Source organism: Metarhizium acridum, assembly GCF_019434415.1.
Source record: "Metarhizium acridum strain ARSEF 324 chromosome Unknown scaffold_141, whole genome shotgun sequence".
Lineage (NCBI taxonomy): Eukaryota > Fungi > Ascomycota > Sordariomycetes > Hypocreales > Clavicipitaceae > Metarhizium > Metarhizium acridum.
Window position 1 is genome coordinate 812,020 of NW_027094020.1, and position 17,356 is coordinate 829,375.

A 17,356-nucleotide genomic window follows, 5' to 3' on the forward strand; every position below is an offset into this window, starting at 1 on the left:
AGGAAATTCAAGCTATTCATCGTCAATTGGAGGCCAACAGAATCCGGCGTCATGGCACAATGATAGACGGCTGGATAGAGGGCCGAATTGGATCCTGTCCAAATTTTTCCGAGTTTCTTAAAACAGAGCCGAGTGGTGCGCAGGACACTGTCCGAGGATATCTTGACACCAAATTGACAGAGGCTTTCTGATAAGAACTAGCGGGTAGCGAGACCTCATCTCAACGGCAAATCCGACCGTGCTCAATTCGCAAAGATGACAAGGCGGAAGCTGCTGACGCTCACGAAGCCGATCACAGTCCTAGGCATCAGGAGAAACGTCAAAAGACGACCAACACCAACTACTCTCGACAGCCCTGTTACCGAGCGCACAAGGGCTCACTCTGTGCAGAACCACCTGCAGATATATCCCAATCCTGCCCTCACGAGACACGACACCGAAACCACCTCACGCATTCGTCGCCCTCAAAGGGGAGCACGTAATACACAGTCGACGTGCAAGCAGTCTCCAACACAGGTAACCACTGCTACCAGACGCAGTGGTCGAAAGAGGCGAAACACACTGGTCCGTTCTGTAGAATAATAGACAGTGCCGATTTTGACCATTTATTTTTCCCGAGAGGCTCCCTGCGTTCAATGTCATGCCAAGTGCGACTCGACGCAACCGCGGGCGTGAACAGCCATATTACTCGGTCATGTTGGTCGTTATTCTGGAGAGCATTGTTGCGAGTGGCTCTGCTGAAAGAGTAAAAAGTAGCCTCTAACGGGACAGGCAACACGCCCAACGTTTGTTTCTTCTGGCTCATAATCCGTCCTTTATCAGAACCACGGATCGTTGCTGGTAAACCTGATGCCTGCACTATACTACAAATCGATATAGCCCGGATTATTCGAGCGTGTCGGCCAGAACGCCGTCTCGCCCTCGTTCAATGTAGAAGGATTGATGCGCCAGCGTGGGCGTCTCCATTTTGGGCGTATACTTTGAACGCTTAAATGACGCATGGGGCCTCGGATGTGGAAATCTCGCTTCTTGTATCCATAATACATACATCTTCGTCTGCCTCATGCATCCCAGTTGGCAAGTGAGAGAATGGCAAGATGGCGGTGAGGTAAGGGGTTGTTTTGAGGTTGGGAAGAAAGAGAACTGACGAGGGCTTATACTTGGGGCGAACCATAACCTACAATCCAAGACTTGTCTTGGTTCTCGCGGATCACTCAAGCACATCATCCAAGTCGAGTTAGCCACCTACACGCGAGGTTTCACAATGGACGCTTCGGAACTCGAGACTCATGTCTTGACAATGATGGGCCTGTGACGCTACCCACAGGACGAGGTGCAGATGTATGGTGACCATTGCATCCTTTGAATTGAGATATTGAATGCAAGCCGACCGAATCTGCGGGTAAGCCACAGGATTAATTCGTCCAAGGGGCACAAGGCCGTAATTCAAACCCGGGCGCCATTCCGCCCTGCAGCCTTAACTCATGCCTTGTTAACAGAGCTACAAGGATGAGCGATATTCGATTTGGTGAGCTATAAGCGGCTGAAGGTGGAACTTTCGTTTCCCCAGGCACACAACCCGAGACATCTGCACGCGAACCATTTTGACCCGTGTCTTTCTTGACAGGGTCGTATTCAACCGGAGGTGGCCGAGGCGGGTTGACTTGCCTTCAATGTTGCTGTGCTTACCCCCAGTACGGAGTGGGTAATGCGCAGTACTACTCCGTACAGAACTTTGAAGCTGCGATTACGTCTTGTCCGTCAAGACATGTGGGAGGGGTCGGATTGACATATAAGACATGAGCGTGGCACATGTCAATGTTGGGAGGCAGCTGTCCTGGATCAGATTGTCAATCTCTTCCAACTGGGTTGAGCGCGACACGCTGGGACAATCGAGTGGAAGCCGACTAGGGTTTCTACAACACCACCATCATGTTGAGGTCTCTCGGGCTCGTCGGCAGCATTGCTGCTATCCTCCTGGGCGCATTGGCTTGTGGCCACGATGATTGCTACGGACCGATTGACAAGGTCGAGCACGTTCGTCACGTCAAGCGCATGCAGCCCGGCGCGCCTAATGCCACATACGGACCAAAAGCACCCCTTGAATGGGGCCAGGTCAATTTCCTCCATACCGTGAGTTAGCTGTCTCAGAGAAGGGCCAATGCTGTTGATTGTAGGAATGCCAATTGACACGAAGTAGACAGATACCCACGGCTGGCTCCAAGGCCATTTGAAGGAGCAAAACTACGGCGCCGACTGGGGCGACTTTGTCACTTTTGGCCGTCGCATGAAGCAGACTGCCGGAAATCTGGGAGTCGACCTGCTTCTCGTTGACACTGGTGACCTGCATGATGGCACTGGTCTTTCGGATGCTACGAAAGAGGATGGCACCAAGTCGATGCCCATCTTCAACGAAATCGAGTATGACTTGTTGACAATCGGTAAGCATCTCACCACTTGTCCCTGCCAAAAATTGCAAAATCTCGAACCTGGGCTAAACCATACAAAGGCAATCACGAGCTCTACGTCAGCGAGGTCGCATACCAAATGTTCAATGACTACTCCAAGAAATGGGGAGACCGATATGTCACGTCCAACGTCAAAGTTCTCAACCATAAGACCGGCGAATATGAATATGTGGGCGCCACCCATCGTTACTTCACTACTCCCAACGGATTGCGTGTCATGGCTTTCGGTGTTCTTTTTGACTTTACTGGTACGTCAGTCCCCTACATTGCTGACTTGGAACCAGGGAATTAATCCATACTTGTTATTCCCACGTAGGAAACTCCAACGCCTCACAAGTCATCAAAGCCAATGACATGGTAAAGGAAAGCTGGTTCACTGAGGCCCTTACTAGCAAGAAGCCGGTCGACTTATTCATCCTCTTTGGCCACAATCCCGTTCGCGCCACGGACAAGTACAGCACGTTCAAGGTCGTATTCGACGCCATCCGCGCTTCTCATCCCAAGACGCCCGTCCAGCTACTCGGTGGACACACCCATATCCGAGACTTTGCCGTCTATGATGACAACGCCGTGGGCATTGAGTCTGGCCGGTACTGCGAGACGCTGGGCTGGATGTCCGTCTCTGGATTCGACAAATCCAACAGCGGATTTCACGGAGTCGGGAACCCTCATGGTGTGCCCAACCCTTCTCGACCTGCCAGGGAGGGTGCCAAGTCACCGTTTGTCTATTCCAGACGGTACTTGGACTGGAATCGAAAAACATTCCTCTACCACTCCAAGCAAACTGAGAAGACGTACGACTATCATTCCGGCCTGCGAGTTACCGGCGACATCACCAGGGATCGTGAGGAGCTCAAGCTTGGCCAGGTGTACGGATGTGCTCCGCAGGACTATTGCATCGACTGCGCGCCCTTCACTGATGACAAGAAGAACATCTTCCCCGGTGTCATTTACCCTGCCGTCTCGGCCATCGTCTTGAACGAGACCCGCAAGGACAAGTCTCGTATTATTCTGGGCAACACTGGCGCTATCAGGTTCGACCTGCACAAGGGACCCTTCACGTATGATGACAACTTCATTGTGTCGCCGTTTAGGGATGTATTTTTTTACATTGCGGATGTTCCTTTTGACAAGGCATCCAAGGTTATCGGCCGGTACGTTTTCATTGTCCCCCCAACTAGTCGACCAGGAGGTCCATAGAGATGGCTTTGTGCTAATTCACTTGCAGGCTCAACAATGGCGTAGTCGACAAGCGTTTTGCCTCCACGCGCATCCCAAGCGATGAGTGCACCAACCCAACGCTCGGCTACATGAGCCGTCGCGATATGCGCGAATCTCGAGGGATTGTTCGCCGCCAAGACGCCGTTGTTCCCGGCTATACCACCGAGGATGACTGGGGCACCGACGGTATGTTTCTGCTCTCTCGGTCGAGTCTTGGGCGCCGGTTGCTAATATACAAAGTAGGCGATGACACCGAGCACTCCGATATTCCTAGCTTCAGCATCCCGGGGTATTGGGAGGCGCGGGCGTCATTCCCCAAGGACGGCAGCAACCCTGACAAAGTTGATCTCATCTTCTTCGACTTGTACGTTGCCAAATATTGCGATTTGCATTTTGCCGTGCGCTAACCGTATGATAGTATTCAGAGCCATGTGCTTGCAGACCTTGGTGCGGGTTTTACTGCTGACATGGTCCATTGCTATATCAACTGTACTTTTACGTCTCAGGATTTCATGTTGCCGTATGCCAAGCTTGCGTGGCGGGAGAATGTGGCTAACTGCCATATCTGACCGGCGTGTTTTGTTGACATGGGTTGCTGGTAGGGGAAAACAGGAGTACAAAATCTCGGGAGTTGTGAAGCGGCGTGGCGAGCATAGGCATAAGTGAAGGCGTCTAGGTGATGGTAACACTCGAAATGACACTACGTTTGATGTAAACACGCCTTGTGCTCGCTTCATTTGATCCCCTCCCACTTCCCCAAGTGAAAATTGCCATCTCGGGTATATCTAGTAGTACACGTCGCCCTTCATCAGGACCCTCGCCGTGCGCAACAACTTGGCCGACAAGATGTTGCCGTCCTTGACCTCGGTGCCCACGTCCAGCTTGCCGCTGGGGTGCGCAATCGTCACGGCGTCGTCTCTTATGCCGCCCGGTCTCGCGGCAACCAAGTCCGCAGCAAGAGTGCCCGGAATCCGCGCCGACGCCCCGAGGCAGAGAGCCAAGGTCAACGGCACGGCCCTGTGCGCCTGGCCCATGGACATGGCGACGCATCGAATGTCGACGCCGTCCGGGGTATCGCCCCCGGGGAAGAGGAGGACGATCTTGGGCACGCTTTCAACGTCGGGGTCAAGGCCCATTTTGGCCGTCCCGGCGCGCCGAATCTCCTCCAGCCGCGCCTTCAACGCGGCGTCTGCTTCAATGGCGGCGGGTGTGAGCGCCGAAGAGGCCGCCCGGTCGAGCCCGAAGGCCGCGGGTAGACACGAAAACGCCCGGGTTGCCCACGTCCACCAGCGACGCCCGCACCCGGCTCCCGCCCGGCAGCTCCAGAGTGTCGACGGGCGCGCCGGTCGGCAGCGCTCTGCCCGTCTTGGCGCCGGCCGGGTCCACGAAGCTCATGGTGATGACGGAGCCCGTGCCCGGCACGCCGTCCACGGCGTACTCGCCCTCGGGGGCGTACCTGGCCGGTTCCCCGGACACCCTGAAGCGCGAGACCATGACCTTGGAGGTGTTGGTGTTGAATATCCGCACCGTGGCCCACCGGCGGCCCCCGAGGTCCGTCTCGACGGTCGCCGTCTCGGGGCCGACGAGCCCTTGGTCCCAGGCCGCGGGGCCGACGACGGACGACATGTTGCCGCAGTTGCCGGCCTTGTCGAGCACGCCGTCGCGGATCCCGACCTGCACAAAGGTGAAGTCGACGTCGGCGTCGGCGCGTGACGGCGGGCCGAGGACGACCACCTTGGACGTGGACGACAGCCCGGAGCCCATGCCGTTCAGCTGGCGCCCGGAGCCGGGGTCGGGGGATCCCATGGCGGAGGGGAGGACCGAAGGCCACTGGTCTTCCGGGGGCAGGTCATGGCGGCGGATGACGAGGCCGTTGGACGTGCCGCCGCGGACGAACCACGCGGGAAAGCTGCGGGGGGGGAAGGCAGCTTTGGAAGCTGTTTGGCGACGGGTCCTACAGCTGCGCGGGGAACTAGTCAGGGGCCGTGCTCTGCAGAGAGTGCGCAGGGCGTGCAGATTCGGAGGCGGCATGGTTCTGGTGCGCGCATTGAGCTTGAGGTTGAAGTTGAGGTTGAAGTTGAGGCTCCGCGACGGCGGTTCGGGCGGGAGTCGGCCACGGATGTGAGCTGATGTGGGGCGCGGGTGTCGGACCTCCGTCAGTGCAAGTCGCGATGAGAAGAAAAGGGTATTCCCTCCGCATTGCAAGGGTCACATTAATTGCCGCTGCTGCGTGACACCAAGATGCGAAATAACTGAGCCGAGATGACTGGCGGTTTCGGTAGAGCACCCGGATCTTTTGACGCCTTGTGTAGCCTCTCACACGGCTGCAGTTGCGCTATTTCCAGATGAAAGAAAACAAAGATGGTGGACTCGATGCACGGGGAGGCTTGTCGGCCTTTTACGCTGTGTTTGTGTGAAGACTGGCATGTGCGTCGTCGGCATCACCGTGACATGATGTGTCTTTCTTGGGAAGTGACATGGCTTACATGGGGTCAAAAGAATGGGAAACCAGGAGAAGGAGGTTCATCTTCTTAGCTTGTTGCTTACGCTCCGTATGCAGCACTTGCAAGAGCTCTAGAAATGGACAAAGTCAAGCGTGCAAGAATTAGGGGGCTCGCTGCCACAGCCTTCTTTCACCAGACATTTCTCACGCAGGACTCGGGCGCTCAAAGTGAGACATACAAGGTATTCTTTATTCGTCCGCAAATCTCACACAGCCACCCACAAATTCATGCACGCTCTGCAAGACGCCCGCGAATCCAACAGACTTGCTCCCCAGTCATTTGTTGGAAAATGAAACGCCCTCGGTCAGCCAAGCAGCGCTTTCACAGCTGACAAAAAAAAGAATACACTCACTCACATGATGACATTTCACCATTGACCACTCACCACTCACCACTCACTCACCACTCACTCACGCCACGCCATTCACTGCTCACCATTCACCACCATTCACCACCATTCACCACCATTCACTGCAGACTTTAGCCGCGTGTCCAACCACGCCGAAACAAACCCATCCGCCCACCGCAAGTGCAGCTACCATTGCAACAACACCAGACATCATAAAGGCATGGAGCCAAAATATATTCCCAGCGAGTCGGGGCCACCTTTGGCCCTTGTCGTCATGGTAACCCATCCGCGCTTGAATGTAATTTCGGCCCCCGACCTTCAACTCCCACTTGCCCTCATTTTCATACCCGGCCCGGAACCGGAATACGTAGCCCTACAACTAAAAATACAAGACGTCAAATGCCGTCGGTGCAAACTGCAAACTGCAAACTGCAAACTGCATGGCCGCCCCGCCCCAAAAATCATCCACTTTCCTCGGTGCTCCTGTTTCACCACCACGCCGACGCCCACAATGGTTGGGCCTCAAGCTCCCATGAACCCGTCGTCTCATTGTTCAAAGCCATTCATTCCATGTACAATGCAGTCCCACGTAGCATGCCGTCTCTCGTCGCCCCCCTTGCCCATGAATGGGACGCCAAGAGGCACAATCGGCGAGAATCCGCTTCTGCAGCATATTCAACAAGGGAAGCACCGGCGAACAGCCTATTGTACAAATACACCACAGTCTGCCCGCGTCTTTGATGCCGTCGTGTTATGAACCGTCACCCTTCTCGTCTTTGTTGCGCGCCGTTTCTTACCTTTTGACAGCACCGGCTTGTTTGTTCGGTCCATCGTTCATCATCAGGCTTCACTTTGCATATATACGGAGTTGAAATCCCACCCCTTTTCTCAGGAACCGTTCCTCTTGGGAAAAAGAAAAAAAAAAGAAGAAGCAACAGCACTCTAATTTACTCCTGTCAACACTCCCCCAAGATCCTGCCCAATACAAACATACTCTCTCTCCATATATACTCTTTCAGCCCACGATGCGTTTCTCAGCACCCGTCATCATGGCCCTGGCGGCCGTGGCAAACGCGGCCAGCGCGCCCATCGAGCCCGAAAAGTTTGCCAAAATCATGGACGAGATGCTCCCCGACACAAAGTGCGATGGCAAGACGCCCGACTGCCGCACCGCCACGCAGGCCGCCCCCTTTATCCAAAAGTCCATGGCCCGCTACCAGATCAACAGCACCAACGAGATGGCCGCCATCATCTCCCTCATGGCCTTTGAGTCGGGCAACTTCACGTACAAGCGCAACATGTTCCCCGGCCGCCCGGGGCAGGGCACCGCCAACATGCAAATGGCCAACTTCAACTTTGAGTACGCCAAGTCCATCCCCTGCCTCCAGAGCAAGGTCTCCAACGTCACCACCGTCGAGGGCGCCTCCAACGCCACCCTCAACTACATCCTGTCCCTGGTGACCGTGGACAAGTACAACTTTGGCAGCGGCCCGTGGTTCTACACCACAAAGTGCCTGCCCGAGTCCAGGGACGCCCTGGAGAAGAATGTCGACACGGGCTTCGAGACGTACATGAAGTGCGTGGGCGTCTCCGTCACCGAGGACAGGAAGGCGTACTTGACGCGGGCCAAGAAGGCCTTTGGCTTGTCCTGAGAGCTGGTTGCCCGACAAACGGTGACTTGGGGGAGGGGGCGTGGTTGTTGGCCTTTGGTCGACCGAGTATCCTGGCCGGATCTGAATACTTGGTAGCCGATGCGTTGGTGACGTTGAGAGCGAGTTGGGCGTTTAGAGGCACGGGAATGAAGAGTTTTTTATGCCTTTTTCCCCCCAAGACTTAAAAAAACCTTATATATATATAGATTTCTAGTCTCCACCGTATATCCGATTTGGTCCAGAGTGCGTACATCTCGTCAATGAGGGGAGGGTTGCACATCGACCTACATGCCGTGTCCCATGGAGCGCAACCAACTTTTCGACTCTTCAGTACAGACGCTGCACCGAACCCTGCCTCTAACCCTCCCACGTAAAGCGCACATCAGAAGCCCTGCGTAGCCTGCGTAGCCGTTTGTTCGCCCGGCGTCACTCCCAAAACCTCCTCATGACCCTCGCGGCATACTCCCCGTCCAGCCCCCAATTGTTCACGGCATCCTCGATGCCCCTCTCCATCCTCTGCACGTACTCGTCCCCGGGCACGCTCTCCCGCACCCGGCTCGTGTCCACGTACACCAGCGCCCTGACGGGCTCGTCCAGCGCCTTGCCCAGCCCGTCCCTCACCCAGCGCGCGTCGCACGTCATCTTCTCGTAGGCCCACGGCACGCCCTCGCACACGTCGAGCCTCTCCTCGTCCTGCGGCGGCAGCAGGTACAAGAGCCCGTAGACGCCGCCGCCGCCGCCGCCGCCCGACACCCGCACGACGTTGGCGTAGCCCCTCTCGTTGATGAGCCACTTCCAGCCCTCGAGGTACCCCAGCCCTACGGGCGTCGAGTGCGGGCACCGCTGCCGCATCTGCGCCGTCGACAGGTTGCTCCCGTACGCAAAGTACAAGATCTCGTGCCGGTCCTCCGGCGTGGCCGTCATGACGCTGTCCTGCGACAGCTGGCTGTCTTCCCGTTTGGGCGGCATCTCGCGCGGGCGGGGGTTATCGGCCGTTGTCGTGGAATCCGCAAGGTGGTGGTGGTGGGTGCCATGCGCCGCAACCGGGGGAGCGGCCAAGGTTTGATTGAGGCTCCGCGGCTGCCGAGCACCAACGTGGGGGGTATCGTGGAGGTCCACGGGAAGGGAAATTGCCTTTGATCCTTTAATCTTGGTGAACACTGCCAATGTCAACAGGACATATATGTATATGTATATATATTAGGCCCGGTCGGTTGATGGTTGATGACGGGGCAGGAGGGTGGCCTGACATGCCTCGAGTTTGAATCGTGACAGCCCAAAGGGCCAGAGTGAGGCTCACGTGTGCAGGCCCCAGGCAAACCGGCCAAGGCAGCAGACCACTTGGCCGTACTGATGGACCACAAAACACCAATTAGCCGTTCGTGTGTCGTAAAGGCATATGCCCAAAGAGGATAAACTCGAGCCAAGGCAACAGCATTTCACACACCCACCCAACGTCGAGCATCATTCCATCAAGACTGTTGGGAAATCGGAATGCTAATGTTTGTATGCCAAGTAGGCTCCCCGGACATTAAGCATCAAGGCACCCTAATTGCTGCGGCACGGCTTAGACTCAGTCTTTGGACAAGTCGTTGATTCATTCGCTTTTTATTCTTTATTATACACTGTCTTGATATCATGAGCCAACCCTCCGCCCCCCTGTCTTTTCCCCCCATTAGCTATGTGTATCACAAAACGCCCTGCCAGACATGTCGCATGCGTCTTCAAAATGCTCCTGTAATCTCAAAATCATGCATATCCACCTTGCCGTTCTTCCAAACCTTTGTAATCTATCAAACAGAAAGGAAGAGAGAGAAAAAAAAAAAAGGGACACGCGCTATGGTACCTGCCCAAGTCGGCCAATGTAAATAGTAGTAATATGACAACTAAGAAGTGGCAAACTGCCAGAAATTGTCGTCTAGGTCATGTGCGAGAGAAACGGACTGAGCATGAGCTCGTCCGCACTAGGTCGCAAGTCGTGATTGAGCTCGAAAGTCTGGCGAAGAAATGCCTTGGCCTCCTCGCTAGCGTGCTCGGGGATTGTCGGGGATGCTGTTCCGCCTCCAATCTTGAAAATAGCCTGCAGTTGACTGCAGTCGGGGAAAGGGTGGTTGCCCGTCATCATTTCTACAACGAGGCAGCCGAGAGACCAAATGTCAGCCTTGAGTGTATACTCTGTCTGCTTGACTACCTCGGGTGCCATCCAGAATACGGATCCCTGCAGTGATGGCCGATGTCGGTTGTTCTTGGCATTGCCCAGAATGTTGGACTGCTCTAGCTTCTTGGAAATACCAAAATCTGAAATCTTGATGGTGCCTTTGTTGTCCACCAGGATGTTGGCGCCCTTGATATCGCGGTGAATAATGTCTCGGCCGTGGAGATACGACAAGCCCATCAAGATTTGGCGAACAAAACTGCGCACCAGGGGCTCAGGCAAGGCTCCATATGAATTCAGCATCGTCTGAACGGAGCCGCCTGGGACGTACTCGAGGAAAATGTTCAAATGGTCCGACGACGAGCTACAGCCAAGGTACTGCACAATGTTGGGGTGGCGCAAGTCACGAAGCAAGTTCATCTCGCGGTTGAGCGCCTCAATCATGCTCCTCTTGCGAGTCTCGCTCTGTCCAGTTGCTCCAGGGGCAGGCATCTGAACTTGCTTCACAGCAAGAAGTTCACCAGTCACGGCATGGAGAGCCAGATAAACCGAACCAAATGAGCCCTTGCCGATAAGAGCTCCCTTCATCCACTGGTTGTCATCCCACGAGTCCCCAGACAGAAAACTTTCCAGCTCCTCGTCAAGTTCATCGCCGTCATTTGAAAGAGCCTGTCGAATCGACTCATTAAAGGAGCCAGACCCTGTAGATCCCTCACCTTCATAGTAGCTTGTAATGGCAGTATTGCCATCAGGGTCGGTGACGCTGACAGCAGTGGAATCAACAGTAGCATCATCTCCACTCTCGGTGAAGGATACATACGACTTTCGGTCCGGCTCCATTGGTGACTCCTCTTGCAGGGTATCCAACGTGGAGGAGGCGAAAGAATCTCTATTGTAGATGCCGGGAATGCGTCCATGGGAGTCGCGTGTTCGGACCTTGGCAACGTGAGCGGCACCGCTTAGCCACGAGTCGGCAATTGTTGGGATTGGAGGAGCATCTTGCACACTCGAGGCCAAGCTGATGCTACTTGCAACACTAAGTCGACTGTTGACCTTGCTCAGCCTGGTCGACCGCCTCATGGAAAGACGAGCAGTCCGGTCAATGTCCTCCCGGCGGTGATCCGGGAAGTAAGAGGTCAAGTCGGAGGCGATGAGTTCACTGGGTGGTCGAAGTCCACCAAACTGACGAAGTCCATCCTTGCGACGTTGTGCAGCTCGAGCATCGTCAGCTAGAGGAGTCCTGTCCGCATCTCTGTGAGTCTCGTGGGGAAGAGGTCGATCCTGGTGCTGGAAGAAAACGGGAGATAAAGGCTGTTGTAATTGGTCGTCCCAGTTTTCCCCAAGAAGTTTCTGGACCTTGAGCTGGCTTCTCTTGTCTACTGATTCGATAGCCTTGGTGTGCTTTTGCTGCTCCTCTTCCATAGCAATAGCGGCAGCACGCTGCAGCTCCGCCTCACCGGGCTCGCCAGCAGGCACTCGTCGTAGAATCAAGCGATTGCGTTCAGGTCGGCGCTGGTCCTTGATAATGCGCCACAGCTCGGTATCGCCTAGCCTTCTGCACTGAGCAGGATCGGGGTCAATGCCCGTCAGGACCCAGAAGCAATAGTTGCGCTCGTGATCTTCGCGGAGGGCAAACTTTCGAAGGGTGACACGCATGACGTCTTCGCAAGTGTTGCAATCAGCAATCTTGACCACTTTGGTAACGCCGCCGGTAGAGATGACGCGAATAACATCTTGGCCCTGGGGCAACGCAGCCATCAGCGAGCCATCCATGCTGGAATTGTTTCTGGTGTGGGTAGGTACCAAGCGGGAAGTGGGAAGGTCCGAAGTTGATGCTTGGGGCCTTGAAGGCTGGCTCTGGCCAACGCTGCTGACGTAGCCTACACCAGCAGGGAATCGAGCTTGCCGAGCTACAGGTGTTTAACAGTCAGTCGATGGACTTGTTGGCTCAGAGACATCCGTCAGTCATGTTTTGTCAACTCACCAGTTTCCAGGGGAGCAGGCACATCAATCTGCCGCGAATATCGACGGTTGATGGATGAGGTGGCCGACGAGCGAGGCAACGACGAAGTCTGGGCAGCAATGCTGGTGGGAGGAAAAGAAGCGTAGGCATCGAGACCGGAGAACGAGTCCTGCAAGGGTGAAAAAAAAAGAGGGGGTTGTCAGCCAGCTGGCAGAGCCGCAGCAGGCGTTTGCTTGTTTCGTTCACTTTCAACTCACCCTATTGCGCTTCTTCTGGTTCGCATATGTCTTGGTGCGCAGCTTCTTGATGCACAGGAAGAGGCGCACTCGATCGCCGACCTTGTCGATTCCCATCTCCTTCAATACTTCCTTGTCCATTTCCAAAAGGTTCTCTCCATTGATGTGATTCTTGCGAAAAATCTTCTCGTAGTCCCCGCACTTGACGCTTCGGAGATATTCGCAGACATGGTCCTCGTCCCAGTGCTTCACAGAATCGGCATCGTCGGTCTCGGAGAACTCGGACTCGGTCGGGCTGGCGTAGTTCTGGGCGCTCGTCGACATGGCGGGCAGTCTTCTCGAGGTGGGCAAGGCAGATTGCAGGTTGGAGCTGGGAGCGAGATTCGAGGTGCTGAGGGCGGCCGGGAAAGGCGATTTTGATGAGAGCATCGCCATGATGTAATTATTAATGCGTAAATTAGAGAACAGTAGGCCGGTCGGGCGGTGGTAGAATACTAGACGTGTTCCGAGTCCGTGTCGATGGCTAACTGTACTGCAGCCAGTCGAGAAGCGGCGGCGACGTTCGTGGGGATGATGCACGACGGCAGGCAACTCCACGTCCGGTCAACTGGTTCGTTGCGTCTTCCCAAGCTTCTGTGCCGGCAGAGACTCGGAAGCAGCAGCAGCAGTTTGCCCAGCACGACAAGTCGACGACTTGAAGGTGCGATATATAACCGACTTCAGGAGGGCGGTCGTCAACAGCACTCGAGGACGGAGTGGTTGACCTGGGCAGTCTAATCTACTTAGATGACGGCGAGAGAGAAGGGGGCCCCAGCTGAATAATAAAGGATGTGGCCATGGGCACTGGAGGCGGGAAAACGGGCGGCGGACGACGGGCGACCGGGGGGCTCCAGTCTTCTGTCGCCAGCGTTGCCCTCTTTGTCCAAGTCCCCAGGTGCCATGTCACTTTCGGTGTTTGTCGCGGCAAGTGCCAGCGCTGACATCAATTGATCGCCCAAGTGAGCGCCTGAGAAGCCTGAGAGTCTGCTAGCCTGGCAAGCCTGGTCCACTCAGCGCTCCGGCTGAGGCAGCCACGACGCTCAAATGGCCAAGAGTGCAGACCAGCAAACATGATGCAAAACACCATGCGACAGGGGTCTGTTCCAGCAGAAAGGGTCCCGGTGTTGGGCAATTCGATTGCAGGGCCAGCGCCCGAGCCCCCCGACCGGGTGGAGGCGGATGGGCGTCAGAGTGCTGCGCGTGCAGTCGGGCGTGTGGTGCTGGTCCAGATGTCTGGTGCTGACATCAATGATCCACAGCACCGAGTCCTGTCAGCAGCCGGCCGTGATTGCACCGGACATCTGGTGTTCTGTTCTTTGGCTCCTTGGCTCCTCAACGACGTTGCAAGTTGGGGGCGGCGGACAACCACAACCACGAGACACCAGGTCCGGCCATGAAGCTTTCATCCCTGCAATTTCACCGCTGCTTCGCCTTGCCTTGCCTGGGCCTCCACCACCCCTGTCGCAGATGTATCAGTGGCGGCGGCTCAGAAGCCATCGCCGTCTGGTGGGCTGGCGGCAAAGTTGAAACTCGCCAGCGCGAACGGGCACCACCACAAAATTCCAGACTCAGAATCACCTTGTCAGAAAATCGCCCGAAAACACACAAACAAGATTCTTTTGCTCTCTATTCGCCTCCCTCTCCCCATTTTCTTTTCTCCCCTCCGGTTAAATGAATCTTTGTGGCGTGTCGGAAGATGATGGACAACCGGACTCGTGCGTGGCTGCAAGCTAAAAATGTCCCTCGGCAACTTGGCTGAGATCTATCTCATCGTGGCTTTCGGCTACATACTTCAACCCAAGCATCTTGTTACATGTCACCAACAAATGTCGGTGAAAAACTTTCCATGCATGCAAAATCTGGCATGCAACGCCATGACAGGTATCAGGCGTCTCCAGCACAACACCACTCCAGCGCAGCCCTTTGGCCAAGACTTCCAGTTGTTGCATCCGAGGCATGCACAATGCTAATCATCATGGTTGCAATGCACAACATCAATCTTGATGTACCGCCGTTATGGAATCATATTGATGCACGACGGAGCAGACCCGTTGTTCTTTGCCGGCCCGTCATTACAATATGCCATTGTCCAGAGATAGGCGCATAACGCATGAACAGCAATATCAACCAGGCTGGTCACTTGATCCTCCACCACAAAATTGGAAATCCCATCCGGCCCTCAGGTTAAGCAAGCATCGATTAGGCCAGTTTCACGAGGAAAAGAAAAGACAGAAAAGTTAAAATTTAACAACACCACCCATGGTTCATGCAACGTCCAAACGTCTTGCTTGGCCGTTTTGTCAACGAAGCCATCAGCCAATAACACCATGGTGCTCGTTACGCTCGTGCATTCAACAGATTTCATTTTGCCTTTTACTAACCCCGGATTCGAGCAAGCTCTCCGCTCTTGGCTTCTCAGGATACAATGCTTAGGCAAAAAACAGAAGCCGCAGTGACGTGGTTGTGCCAGGAGGACCCTTGCTTGGGCTGACTGCCGTATATTGGTCGCGAGAACAGATGAAGATGCACATTGGCACAGTACAATACGAAGGCGCCGCGTAATGCTTCAAGTACGCAGGGCTGGCCTGTTGCCATGGCCTTGCTTCAAGAAGACCAGGATATGGCTGTTCTAAGAATAAACGACAGCCGTTCGCATCGCCAGCCTTCTCGTGGCAGATCCCCCAGTAATGGTCACAGATGCAATGCCACACTCGTATGGGCGGTCTGTACGTCCGTAGGATGCCCATGTCTTGCGAAATAAACAGTGTCATACGGCATCACCAGGCCCTCAAGCACACACACAGACATGAGACGCCTCAAGTTCTGTCTCTTTGTCCAGAGGCAGTCACATGGTCCTATCGCTTTGATTGCAGACATGGCCCTCCCATCCCCCCCTCTTGCCGCCTGCAGGATTTCCAGGAAACTCAGCAAGTCATTGGCAGCCAGCAGTTCCCAATGTGACACCATCTTGACTGTTTTCAAAATTTTGCCCCTCCCCCGTCTGTGTCTGTCGAGTGGGAGGATTCTTGCTCAGACTTCGGTGATGCTGCATTCTGCACATGGCAAAAATGACCAAAACGTTGGAAGTGTCCCACTTTTATGTAGCGTGTCAAGACCCCTGCCTCCACTTAAAAAGCGCGCGCCCCGCTTGGAGAGCTCGATCAGGGGCAGCTCTGCAAATGATTGGCTGCTAGCTCGGATAATATGAAACCAGCAGCGTTTCGGCATCGGGCTCGAGTGGGCAGGCTGACCGAGGCTGAGGCGGTCACGGATACAGTCCTAACTGATTGCTGGAAGGGAAGAACTGTAAAGTAATAGCAACTAGTTTCTGTGACTGTGTTGACTATCTGTTCTTTATTCACTCATTCTTTGGCCTAGTTGAGATGGAGGTGCGATCCAAACACGGCCGAGAACACCCCATCACCGCCTCAGGCCATGCTCGTCTGTTACGCCCTATTAAACTTTAAAAGTAAACTTTCCTTGCCTGAAACTGAAGATATTGGGATGCTTAGAATAGCTTCTGTCTGGGCGCAGTCTTTATTCACAAGGGACAACTTGATGCTTGAGCCGCGGTTTCTTTTTTTTTTCTTTTTTTTTTTTTTTATGGTGAACCTACCCCTGTCGGTTGGCCCGGGTGTGACGTAAGTGCCGATCGCTTTCACAGTTTGCGACGGAATATACATAGTTATTTGCCCATCAAAAAGTACACACTGATATGCTGTGGTATATCACAGCATGGAACACGATAGCCAGAGATGCCTGACTTGCCTAAATACCTTCCGCCTCTCACTGTACTTCGTATAACTTATATTACCCTCGACAAAGCCGCCTGCTTGGAAACGGCAGTCTTTCCAAATTGCCTACACATTGTATGTATACCTAGAACCTAGGCATGTAAGTGTTTTGGAGCCATGTATAAAGACCATTCTAGGCCTTTTTCCAATGTTTCGTTTCTTAGCTGCCTAGACAGCAAAACGCCGGCGTCTCGCATGCACACACGGACACAAACAACTGCCCTCGTGATGCGACGGCACCAAATTATTTTGCTCGTCAAACACGTCAAAACTTTGTTTCCTAACCACCCGTTGATATCTGCATCTGCACCGGTGGCAGCTCCGGCCAACATGCCCTGGAAATCAAACTTTTTCGAGAACGGCCCTGGCCACCCGGCGAGCTGGTAATGCGCCGCACAGTTCGCGAGCTGCTTGGCGTCGTGTTTCAAGATCTCCCAGTCGGAGCAGCCCAACAACGGCAACGGCAACGGCAACGGCACCCATGCCCAGTCAGTCAATCCCGTCCGGCCGTAGTTGTCCTTTCCCAACAGTCGTATGTTCTTTTTTTTTTTTCGGTTGTTGATTCCAGTATTGTCTGAAACGCGCACGGCAGTGTGATGAGGCAATATTTCGTGGCATTACGTCACTGTGTGTCAAATGCCCATGCTTCTCTGGTTCTCTACCAGCCTACTTGGTGGTTCCTGTATGCCCTTTACGCCCTTCCATTTGCCATTTTCCGAAATTGGGCCTCTCAAGGTCCGAATTTGGACGTTGAACAAGGCTGCTCCCGAGTCATTCCCGCTCCACCATGTCTTTGGCTTACTGCAACCACATGAAGCAGCCGATGGGGGCACGAAATCGTGAGTGGTGTAGGGTATCTCGAGACAACTGGCGCATTGGCACATGGCTCCTCTCATTTCAGTTATCAAAGGTATGGCTTCCGAAGACGAACTGTGAGAGAAGAGAATTACAGGGCACGAATGGAGGATTGTATGG

The 17,356-nt window shown here is 54.5% G+C and overlaps 6 protein-coding genes across 8 annotated transcripts; 2 read left to right on the forward strand and 4 right to left on the reverse strand.

Annotated features, from left to right (window-relative positions):
* Nucleotides 1–1,653: 1,653 nt before the first annotated feature.
* J3458_008914 (uncharacterized protein) lies at nucleotides 1,654–4,887 on the forward strand. 2 transcript variants are annotated; one of them, XM_007813174.2, is made up of 7 exons: nucleotides 1,654–2,133; nucleotides 2,201–2,441; nucleotides 2,510–2,716; nucleotides 2,785–3,622; nucleotides 3,697–3,875; nucleotides 3,933–4,053; nucleotides 4,108–4,887. In XM_007813174.2, the coding sequence occupies exons 1-7, from the start codon at nucleotides 1,933–1,935 to the stop codon at nucleotides 4,256–4,258; spliced, it is 1,938 nt and encodes a 645-aa protein (XP_007811365.2). In that variant the 5' UTR covers nucleotides 1,654–1,932; the 3' UTR covers nucleotides 4,259–4,887. The 2 variants fall into 2 exon arrangements, with proteins under 2 accessions (XP_007811365.2, XP_065975256.1); XM_066119461.1 differs by having other exon boundaries at nucleotides 3,697–4,887.
* J3458_008915 (uncharacterized protein) lies at nucleotides 4,475–4,825 on the reverse strand (the record flags this gene model as incomplete). Its single annotated transcript, XM_066119462.1, has 1 exon — nucleotides 4,475–4,825. One exon carries the CDS (start codon nucleotides 4,823–4,825, stop codon nucleotides 4,475–4,477), a length of 351 nt encoding a protein of 116 aa, XP_065975257.1.
* On the reverse strand, nucleotides 4,884–5,720 carry J3458_008916 (uncharacterized protein; the record flags this gene model as incomplete). Its single annotated transcript, XM_007813175.2, has 1 exon — nucleotides 4,884–5,720. The coding sequence occupies one exon, from the start codon at nucleotides 5,718–5,720 to the stop codon at nucleotides 4,884–4,886; it is 837 nt and encodes a 278-aa protein (XP_007811366.2).
* A 1,444-nt stretch (nucleotides 5,721–7,164) lies between these two features.
* On the forward strand, nucleotides 7,165–8,194 carry J3458_008917 (uncharacterized protein; the record flags this gene model as incomplete). The annotated part of the gene is made up of 2 exons (XM_007813176.2): nucleotides 7,165–7,249; nucleotides 7,581–8,194. The coding sequence occupies 2 exons, from the start codon at nucleotides 7,165–7,167 to the stop codon at nucleotides 8,192–8,194; spliced, it is 699 nt and encodes a 232-aa protein (XP_007811367.2).
* A 426-nt stretch (nucleotides 8,195–8,620) lies between these two features.
* J3458_008918 (uncharacterized protein) lies at nucleotides 8,621–9,163 on the reverse strand (the record flags this gene model as incomplete). The annotated part of the gene is made up of 1 exon (XM_007813177.2): nucleotides 8,621–9,163. One exon carries the CDS (start codon nucleotides 9,161–9,163, stop codon nucleotides 8,621–8,623), a length of 543 nt encoding a protein of 180 aa, XP_007811368.2.
* Nucleotides 9,164–9,720: 557 nt separating this feature from the next.
* Nucleotides 9,721–13,317, reverse strand: STE11 (ATP binding). 2 transcript variants are annotated; one of them, XM_007813178.2, is made up of 3 exons: nucleotides 12,570–13,317; nucleotides 12,334–12,481; nucleotides 9,721–12,259 (listed from the first exon to the last, which is right to left on the reverse strand). In XM_007813178.2, exons 1-3 carry the CDS (start codon nucleotides 12,981–12,983, stop codon nucleotides 10,113–10,115), a joined length of 2,709 nt encoding a protein of 902 aa, XP_007811369.1. In that variant the 5' UTR covers nucleotides 12,984–13,317; the 3' UTR covers nucleotides 9,721–10,112. The 2 variants fall into 2 exon arrangements, with proteins under 2 accessions (XP_007811369.1, XP_065975258.1); XM_066119463.1 differs by having other exon boundaries at nucleotides 9,721–13,317.
* Between the last annotated feature and the right edge of the window lie 4,039 nt (nucleotides 13,318–17,356).